Source organism: Elephas maximus, chromosome 3 (genome assembly GCF_024166365.1).
Source record: "Elephas maximus indicus isolate mEleMax1 chromosome 3, mEleMax1 primary haplotype, whole genome shotgun sequence".
In the NCBI taxonomy this organism is placed as follows: Eukaryota; Metazoa; Chordata; class Mammalia; order Proboscidea; family Elephantidae; genus Elephas; species Elephas maximus.
The window spans coordinates 23,482,660-23,493,233 of NC_064821.1; the positions used below are offsets into that span (position 1 = coordinate 23,482,660).

General features: G+C 40.7%; 1 protein-coding gene across 1 annotated transcript; it reads left to right on the top strand.

The window, feature by feature from the left end:
• Positions 1–5,766: 5,766 nt before the first annotated feature.
• Positions 5,767–6,540, top strand: LOC126071097 (olfactory receptor 7E24-like). The gene has a single exon (XM_049875382.1). It carries the CDS (start codon positions 5,767–5,769, stop codon positions 6,538–6,540), a length of 774 nt encoding a protein of 257 aa, XP_049731339.1.
• Positions 6,541–10,574: the final 4,034 nt, after the last annotated feature.

Here is a 10,574-nt window from a genome sequence, read left to right on the forward strand (position 1 = left end):
GTATTTAGACAAAAAGAAAAAAAAAATTTTATCATGTTACTAAATAAGTATGCAGAAATTTCTTTTTTGTAATTTACCGACATATATCAATTAAAGAGTAAAATTGGAACTGGTGGTACCATTCAAATTAGTAAAAACATGAATCTCCAATGCACAAAATCCTAAATCCCAAGCAAAGGCTATAGGAATGAAAGTAGGATGTTCTCATTAGAGACAAAAAATCTTAAATGAGATATGGAAATAGTATCAGGTTCTTGGTATAGAAACCCTAGTTTCCCTAAATTACTTGATTAATTCTCTGTATTTGATGGTGTTAGAGTCACTCTTTGATTCTTTAAAAAAGGAAAGAGTCTAAATTTCACGTTACGATCCCTGAGTAGTACAAATGGTTTGTGCTTGACTACTCTAACCTAAAGGTTGGCAGTTCAAACCCACCCAGCTGCAACATGGAAGAAAGTCCTGATGACCTGCTTCCATAAAGGTTGGCACCAAGCAAATGATGTGGGGCATAGTTCTACCCTGTAACACATGGGGTCACCATGAGTCGGAATTTGCTAAAGGCAGTGTTTTTTTTTTTTTTTTTTTTTAATTTATAGGTTGGAAGTGAGAAGTATAGGTGTGATTCCTCTTGAGATCAGGAACAGCCCTCGCCCTTACAGGACATCCACTTTTCTCCTCCCTGATCCATTAACAAGCCTTCAGAGATTTGAATAACATAGATCAATTTGGATAATTATGAGCTTTGTGAAGTGTGGCCTTAAATATAAGCGACTATAAAGTATTAGCCTGTGTCTCTAGCCCTTCAAACTGCGCACCCCAGTCCAGCAGGCTGCAAATGTGTGCCTTTCCTCCCAGAATTGTCATCCACATTAGAAGGCCCATGACCGAGTCTGTCTTCATGCCAGTCCTGAGGAAGGAGCTTCAGCCTTCATCTCCCACCAGGGACGGGAGGAGCAATGGATCCACACTCCTTGGCCATGCCTCAGCAGAGACATCATGCAACCAACCCAGTGAGTGCTGAGGGAGACAGGGGGACAAGAGGGACTGATAAGAACATAGGTTTCATCATCAGGACTAACAGGATAGTCAGGGTAGCAAGAAAGGAGGTCCGGAATAAAAACATCTATGAAATTTAAGTTCTTTGTACTGGTGGTCTAAAGACTGTCTTTCAGAGTTCCGCTCTCCTCCACCATTTCTAGCTTCTAAGCTGTCACCTGGAGTCAGTGGATGGTGTAAAAGGTTAATTTCCTTAGCTGCTAATGGAAAGGTCAAAGTTCAAGTCCACCCAGACACACTTTGGAAGAGACCTTTAGATCTACATCCAGAAGACTAGCTATTGAACCCTCTGGAGCACAGTTCTACTCTAATACACATGGGGTCTTCATGAGTCAGAGTTGACTGGACAGTAACTAGTTTTTTTTTTTTGTAAACTGTCCCTTAGAAAAACAAAAACAAAAAACAGTTGCTAGTGGAGTTGATTCCAACTCATGGCAACCTGGTATGTTGCAGAGTAGAATGTGCTCCATAGGGTTTTCATGGCTGTGACCTTTAAAAGCAGATCAAAATGCTTTTCTTCTTTGGCACCTCTGGGTGGGTTGGAACCGCCAACCTAGTGCTTAATTGTTTGCACCACCCAGGGATCCTAAACAGTCCCCTAAGCACTCCTTAATGTTCATGAGGCTGAGGATGGTGATAATGATGCTGATGACAACAGTAGCCATAGTGTCACCAGACTATATTGAGGGTTTTCCTAGTTCTAGGCTCTGAGCTCCTTGTTAGGTAGCTTTTTCCATTTGATCTGCACAATCACCTCCAAGATATAAATGTGTAGATTAATGTTATCTTATAGATGAGGAATGTATTTTAACTAAGTTTTGGGGTCAAAAGTGGTGAATCCAGGTTTGAATCTGGGCAGCAAGACTCCATTCACAGGGCACCTAGCCAATATTCCAACCTGTCAACACATCTGCTGTTTCTCTACTTGGGTCTCCCCAGGTGGAGTGATGACAGGGAAATGACAGAATGTCATTCATTTCTTCTGCCCTAGAGCCTACAGCATTTTTGACACAACAAAGGACACCAATACAAAATATCTCTGTTAAATATACTGATTATCCTTTTTTAGTTCACAGGGACAAAGTGTACTCAATATGTCCTCCACACACTGGGTTCTTTTCTGCTTGTGCTGTCATCACTTTTAGGATATCCAGAAGGAGGAGAGACAGATGAGGCTTGGTTATCTCACTTCAAGCTCTCCATCTGGAGTCTCCAGAGAAGATAAATGGCAGGTTAGGTTGGCAGGTTAAAAATGCCCTGTGAATGGAGTCTCGCTGCCTGGGTAAAGAAACAAGTGAAAATAGGGCTTGTGTGTGTCCATGTCATGATTTTCTATGTGATGTATTTGTTTTTTTTTTTTCTTTTTCATTTAATAGGGTATATAACATCATGTTTAATAATTGTGTAGATTTTCATAAAAAGAAAACAGAAAAAGGAGAGGGTGAAAGAGATTGTGTGGGCTGAGATGCATTTGAGGATTTCAATTCACTCATGCTCAAATCCTCGAGATAAGATAGACTTCAATCTCTCTGTCATATAATTGAAAATAAAATGATTGAACCTTTCATGGCATTGTTTTTCATAAATAAACCTGCTACTCCAATAATGATTCAAACTCTGATTCAAAAGCCATGATTGAATATATATTAAGTGCCAGATATCCAGGGGATGAAATACATGGGACCCAGACCTTGTTCTCCTGGTTCCCATGCCAGGGTCTGTCCCCTCCACCAAAATAGAAGAGCTTTTCTTCTCACTCCTATTTGGTTCAAGATGAGCAAACAGAGGCAGAAGCATCAGTTCTTCCTCTTGGGATTCAGTGAGTTCATCTGTGAATTAGCTGAATGAGGCAGTGGTTTCTAGGGATCTTTCTAGTATGAATAATGTGGATCACAGGGTTTTCTATGAGTAGTAATTTATTTTACAGCCCACATTGGAGATCTGAGATATGGAAATATTATTCCCTCTGTTGTTGTTGTTGTTAGGTGCCGTTGAGTCAGTTCCGACTTATAGAGACCCTATGCACAACAGAACGAAACACTGCCTGGTCCTGCACCATCCTTACAATCATTGTTATCCTTGAGCCCATTGTTGCAGCCACTGTGTCAATCCACCTCGTTGAGGGTCTTCCTCTTTTCCGCTGACATATGAACCTATCATGAAATGATTACTCTTACTAGATGGACTTCAGGGATATTTGTGATTGTAGGGACCTTGACAATGAGATCATGAAGCTCATTTTTTTTCTATTGGGAAAGCAAATGTTGACAATTACCAGTAATAGTAAAATTGAACACGCATTGATAGCTCCAACTCAAACGAGTATCCTTCATTCATATATCTTATAGAAATTCTCATTTATGTGAATGGAGAGAAGCCCAAGATTTACATAGAAGTGTCATAATAAGAAATTGAAAAGTAAAATTCACCCCACAGGGAATCCTGTGCATTAGTTAAACTAGATTTTAACTAAATGTATGAGCTTCACAGAGAGACTTAAAACACCATGCTGTGGTAAATGCCAGCATTTTGGGGGAAATGTGTTTAGCATGATATTATTTTTGCAAATTTTTGAGAAAACCGTACGGATATATAAACCAATCCTAACATTATGAAAACATTGTCAGGTAAATGTTCCCACCAAATTCATGAACAGTGGTTGCCCTAGGGAAAACGAATACGCTAGGGAATGGGATCACGCAGCAATAGGAGGAAACTTAAATATTATTTGTAATATTTTAAATGTCTATAAAATATGAGTTCTGAAGCAAATACTGTTACATGTTTACATATTTATTATGTCAATCATGTATTAATGATAATAAGAGTAGCTAACCTTAATGGAGCATTTACTAAGTGAATGGCAGTGATTCACAACACTTGCTGTACATTAAAAAAGGATCACCAATAAACTTATGTGTAGGGATTCTGATTTAACTTGTTTTTGAATGTAGCAAGTGCATCAATATATCTTAAAAAATCCAGGGGTAATTATAATGATTAACCAGGATTGAGTTCTGTTGTTGTTAGGTGCTGTCAAGTCAGTTAGAACTTATAGTAACCCTATATATAACAGAAGGAAATGCTGCCCAGTCCTGCGCCATCCTCATGATTGTTGTTACGCTTGAGCCCATTGTTGCAGCCACTGCATCAATCCATCTGGTTGAGAATTGGATTTTTCGTTTCTGCAAAGAAAGGTGTTGGAATTTTGATGAGTATTATGTTGAATCTATAGATTGCTGTACGTAGTATTGAAATCTTGGCAACGTGAAGTCTTCCGATCCATGAACATGGTATGTTCTTCTGTTTATTTGGATGATTTTTTAACTTCTTTCAGTAATGTTTATAGTTTGCTGAATTCATTTATTGTGGATTCTTTAGGGTATGGAAGGTCTCTGAGTTATGAACATCCAAGTTACAGACAACTCTTTCTTGCCCTTTAATGTTATGTAAATTTGTCCTCGTTTTGAAACAATTGATACAATCCCTAATCACAACAAATTCTTCATCACAACCAACTTCACTTTCTGAAAGTGCAGTTTTTAAATCATGGAAAAGGCTTCTAGATATTTATTGCACTAGTAAGGCTATATAAGAACCATACCCGCCTGTTCTGACTTAGCTACAAATTCACCTTAAAGACACACTTAAGAAGGGATTTTGTTCTTAACCTGGGGTCCAACTGTATATATATATATCAACTATCTGCAAAAATGGATAGATTCACTTCTTTCCCAATCTGGATGCCTTTTGTTTCTTTTTCTTGACTAATTCCTCCAGTTAGAACTCCCAGTACAGTATTCAAAAGCAATGGTAGGAGCGGGTGTTGCCTCAAATGAGATGATTATGTAGTTCTTTGCCTTTGTTCTATTATTGCAGTGTATTCTACTGACTGATTTTCTAATGTTGAAACCATCTTGTATTCCTGGGATAAATTCTGCTTGAGCATGGTGTATATAATTCTTTTAGTATGCTTATGGATTCAGTTTGCTAGTAGTTTGTTGGGGATTTTTGCGTCCATATTTGTCAGAGATATTGGTCTATAGTTTCTTTGTGAAGTCTTTGTCTGGTTTTGGAACCAGGGTAATGCTACACTCATAGAATGAGTTAGGGAGAGTTCTCCCCTCTATTATTTTTTGTAAAACTTAAGAAGGATTGGCATCATATGTTCTGTAAATGTTTGGTAGAATTCCCCAGTGAAGCTGTCTGGTCCTGGACTTTTCTGTGTTGGGCAGTTTTTGGTATTCCTTTGATCTCTTCATGTGCTATGTGTTTGTTGAAGTCTTTATTCTAAAGTTAATTGTTTTACTGTGTTTATGAATTTACCTATAAATGGCCTTGATCATCTAACATTCTTCAACATTCTTGAGTGTCTCTAAAGTGGGTTTCTTTAGAAAACGGTGAATAGCACAGAAACTAATGGTGAAAGAGTTCTAGGAAAAATAGTTTTGCCACGACTGAAAAGTGTTGCTAAAGGGCGTGTATGGTGTTAAGTGTGAATGCTTTGCTTGTGAAATTCCTGAATTTGAAATATAGACACAGGGCTGGGGGCATATATTCTTGTTTCTTTTTACCACTCTTTCTTTACTTTCCCTAAGGTGCCTCTGCAACACGGCCCCAGAGAATCAAACACGTTTCTCTGAATTCCTTCTGCTGGGCCTTTCAGAGGATCCAAAACTGCAGCCCTGCCTCTTTGGAATTTTCCTGTCCATGTACCTGCTCACAGTGCTCGGGAACCTAGTCTTCATCCTGGCTGTGAGCTCTGACTGCAACCTGCACACCTCTATGTACTTCCTCTCTAGCCTGTCTTTGGCTGACATTGGTTTTACCTCTGCTACAATCCCAAATAAGCTTACGAATATCCATACACACCACAGAATCATTTTCTATGTCAGCTGCCTGATTCAGTTGTCTTTTTTTAGTTTTCTTCTATGTATGGACAATCTACTTCTGACGGTGATGGCCTATGACTGGTTTGTGGCCATCTGTCACCCACTTCACTACCCAGTGATCATGAATTCCCACTTCTGTGGCTTGCTAGTTTTAGTGTCTTTTTTTCTCAGCCTTTTGGACTCCCAGCTGCACTGCTTGATCGTGTCACAACTCACCTTCTGCACGGAGGCGGAAATTCCTCATTTCTTCTGTGACCCTTCTCAACTCATCAACCTTGCTTGTTCTGATACCACCACCAAAAACATACTAGTGTATTTTAGTGGTGCCATCTTTGGTGGTGCTCCAGTCTCAGCGATCCTTTTCTCTTATACTCGGATTGTTTCCTCCATTCTGAGAGTGCCATCATTAGGTGGGAAGTATAAAGCCTTTTCTACCTGTGGTTCTCACTTCTCAGTGGTTTGCTTATTTTATGGAACAGGCATTGGAGCGTACCTGAGTTCAGCTGTTTCACCTTCTCTCAGGAGTGGTGCAGCGACCTCAGTGATGTACTCTGTGGTCACCCCCATGTCGACCCCTTCATCTACAGTCTGAGGAACAGGGATATCAAGAAGACCCTGCAGAGGCTCCTTATCCAACCAGGATAATTCAATACCTGTGCCACCTTTTTTGGTCTATGGATTAGAATAGGCAGAAAACCAAACATGTGGAGCTTCAAGGCATGCTCCTTCGGTCACATAATTTTTGTAGCTCTCATAGCTTTCATTCTACTTGATGTTTTATATCAGAATATTGTTTATTTGGCCCATTTTTGGGGGGAATTGGTGGGTGTTCCAGAATCCATTGTAAATCATAATATGTGCCCAATTGAGTCCTGTAAAACCTATGGGACTTTCTGTATTTGCCATCTGTGACACAGGCATCCTGGTGAATTGCACAACTTTCTTTAAATAAAAAATGTAATCCAGCACCCTTTCCACATATTATGCATATTGTCAATACAACTTCTATATCTGTCTTATCTATTTATGCAGTTTAGGTGTATAATGCTTGTTATTAGTTGTCAAACTTGTGTTCATTTTGGAATCATCTTGTGAACTGTAAAGATACTCATGCCTGAGTTTCCCCATCAGAGATTCTGATTTATTTAGCCTGAGGTATGTGTTGAGCCAGAAGAATTTTCAAACACTCCAGGAGGCACCAGTGGGCAGCCCAGTTTGGAGACTACTGATCTGTGTGAGACCATTGTTCAATGATGACTAATATGCCTTGGATCCTTTATTCCTCATGAACAGATACTGAAGATTTTAAAGCCATTAGAGCTTACAAGGGGGGAGATATGAATGAACTTCAGGCAATGTGATTTTTCTCAATGTGCCTGGTAATATTTATCCAAATATCTTCTCTTTTATACCACAGAGTGGTCGTATGTGCTGCATATTAAGCTCTTGTCTCTCTGCTCCAAACTCATCTTTGTATATTATAATTTGTCATAGTGGAGTAGAAATTCTCCTATTACTGCTCTGATTTTCTATCAGACTTTCTTACAGTGTTCTTCTAGTATTGTCTATAACAATCAGTACCTCCAATAAGCCAAGTTTTTTTTCACTATATTCCTTATCCTTTGTTATGGCCACTTTAGGTACTAGCTCTGTTACCCCTTTCTTTTATTAATGTCTTTCAGTCTTTCAATATCTATTTACCTATTTTAAATGATCTTCATTAAAATTACTCGTGTGTTTTCCTTTTTCTTGATTAAGCCCTAACTGATAGATTTTAACACGGAGAATGAATGTAGGTTGTCATGTGTTTGTAATTGTTGTTATTGTTGTTAGGTGCCATCAGGTTGGTTTTGATTTATAGTTATGCTAAACCCTAGAAGGTGAGCTCTCTCCAGCACTCGCAGACCTGTCAATAATCTGAACAGTGACCTTTGAGAGAAAGAAAGTAACCTTATTGCAATGCGCAGAGCAAGGAGCCGGGAGGAAGTTCCTCAGATTTGACTACCGAGCTATAGGGAAGCAAAGCTTATATGTGATTGGGGCAGCAAGATGGTGGCTGTGCAGGCATAGTGGGGAGAGAAAATACTAGAAGGAATACATAGAAATGATCTTGCAGGAATTAATGACAGCCAGGAAACAGGAGGTGACGTGGTTCTTGTCAGAACTCTCTCTTTGGAATGGGGTTCAGGTGATTTTCCTTCTGATTTGTTCCACCTGTTGCTGTGTCCTCTGTTGAGGTCAACTAATGGTCACAGCTGACCCTTCTGTGCATGTGGAGTGGACCAAATCTGGTTTGGGCTGGTTTAAGGCAGTCTTTTCTGACTAATGGAAATTTACTAGCATTTGTAGGGTCAGGTTACAAAGGCAATCCTATATGCAACAGATTGAAACACTGGTCCTGTGCCATTTTCACAATCATTGCTACATTTGAGCCCATTGTTACAGGCACTGTGCCAATCCATCTTGTTGAATGTCTTCCTCTATTTGTTGACCCTCTACTTTGCCATGCATGATGTCTGTCTTAGGCTGGGTTCCCTAGAGAAGCAAAACCATTAAAGCATACATACAAATATATAGAGAGAAATTTATATCAAGGAAATGGCTCATACAATTGTAGAGGCTGGAATGTTCCAAATCTGTGGATCAGAATAGATGCTTCTTCTGATTCACATAACTGCAGGCACTGGTGAACCCATGACTGGCAGGTTGGAGAGCAGGGCTCTTGCTCACAGGCTGTGAAGATGGATGGATCCCAAGATTGGCAGGCAAGCTGATAGCTCAAGTCCCAAGAACTGGAGGTCAGTCAAACAGGAGGTGGCAACAGAATCCAGAGAGAGCAAAAAGCCAGAATATCTGCTTATATTCGGATCACACCTCACCCCCAAGGAAACTTCCTGTCAACAGATTGCTACCCACAGCAGCTCCTATCACGAGAGTGATCCTCCAGACTAAGTATTGGCCATACCCTCTAGATTCTGAGTGGAGGCCCCTTGGCCCTGGGCTTCAGATCTACTTTCCAGGGCCACTGGAATGGCAACTCTCCTCCCTCGGCTTTAGGCACACCATTCTCCTATCCATTTGAGTGGCGACTCCACCCTTAGAAACACCAGAGGCCATGGCTCCACCCTTTGAAACTCCAGAGGTCATTACCATACCTTTTGAGACTAAGGCAGCTCTGCTTCCTGTGTTCCTTGGCCTCTCAGTCCTTGGGCCTCACACCCACATCTGTCCTGCTGGGGCACGTGTCCAAAGCTCTATAGTTCCAATAAGAAGTGCCTGGAGACACCCCACTCTGCCAGTAAACTTTGGCCAAAAGGCACTCAGCTCTCTTGCTTCATGGGTCGGCAAGCCTGGCTCCACTGATAAGTGCCCAGAGGCACCCCACTCTGCCAGGAAGCATCCTTTGCAAAGGCACTCAGCTCTCTCACTCCATGGGTCAGCTCCAGGGCTGCCTCCTGCTTGTGTTCTGGTTCTGCTGCTGCCGGTCCTCTGCTGTTGCTGGCCCTCTGTTGCTGCTTCTCACCACCTGTGCCATCTTTGGTATTAACAGTTCTCCTCACTTCTTCTGAGTTCTCTATACATTCACAGTTTCAAAACTGCTTCCACATTTTAGTGTCTAGTAGAGTAGCACCCCACTCTTGGTACCAATTGTTTTAGGCTGGGTTCTCTAGAGAAACAAAACCAGAAAAGCATATAAATATATATATAGAGATACATATCAAGGAAATGGCTCACACGACTGTAAAGGCTGGAACCTTCCAAGTCCATGGGTCAGAATAGAGGCTTCTCCCAATTCACATAGCCGCAGGTACTGGTGAACCCAAGATTAGCAGGTCGGAGAGCAGGACTCTTGCTCACAGGCTGTGAAGATTGATGAATCCAGAGATTGGCTGGCAAGATGATAGCTCAAGTCCCAAGAACTAGAGGCCCGTTGAACAGAAGGCGGCCACAGGATCCAAAGCGAGCAAAAAGCTAGAATGTCTACTTATATTTGGATGCAGACCACATCCCAAAGAAACTCCCTTTCAACTGATTGCTACTTACAGCAGATCCCATTATGGGAGTGATCACATATAAACACTGAGAATCATGGACGAAGCAAGTTAACACACAATATTAACCATCACGATGTTCTTCTCCAGAGACGTGCCTCTCCTAATAACATGTTCAAAGTTAGTGAGACAAAGTCTCACCATCCTCACTTCTAAGGAGCATTCTGGCTGTACTTCTTCCAAGACAGATTTGTTCTTTCTTCTGGCAGTCCATGGTATATTCAATATTCTTCCCCAGCACTATAATTAAAAGTCATTGATTCTTTCTCGATCTTCCTTATTCATTGTCCAGCTTTTGCATGCATATAAGGCAATTAAATGTATCATGCCTTGGGTCAGGCACACCTTGGTCTTCAAGGTGACATCTTTGCTTTTCAACACTTTAAAGAGGTCTTTTGCAGCAGATTTGCCCAAAGCGATACATTGTTTGATTTCTTGACCGCTGCTTCCATGGGCGTTAATTGTGGATGCCAGTAAAATGAAATCTTGAAAACTTCAATATTTTCTCCAATTATAATGATGTTGCCTGTTGGTCCAGTTGTGAGGATTTTTTGTTTTTCTATGTTGAGGTACA

Bases quoted from the DNA above. Each gene is read 5' to 3' on its own strand.
- LOC126071097 (XM_049875382.1), top strand. From the start codon at position 5,767: ATGTACCTGCTCACAGTGCTCGGGAACCTAGTCTTCATCCTGGCTGTG.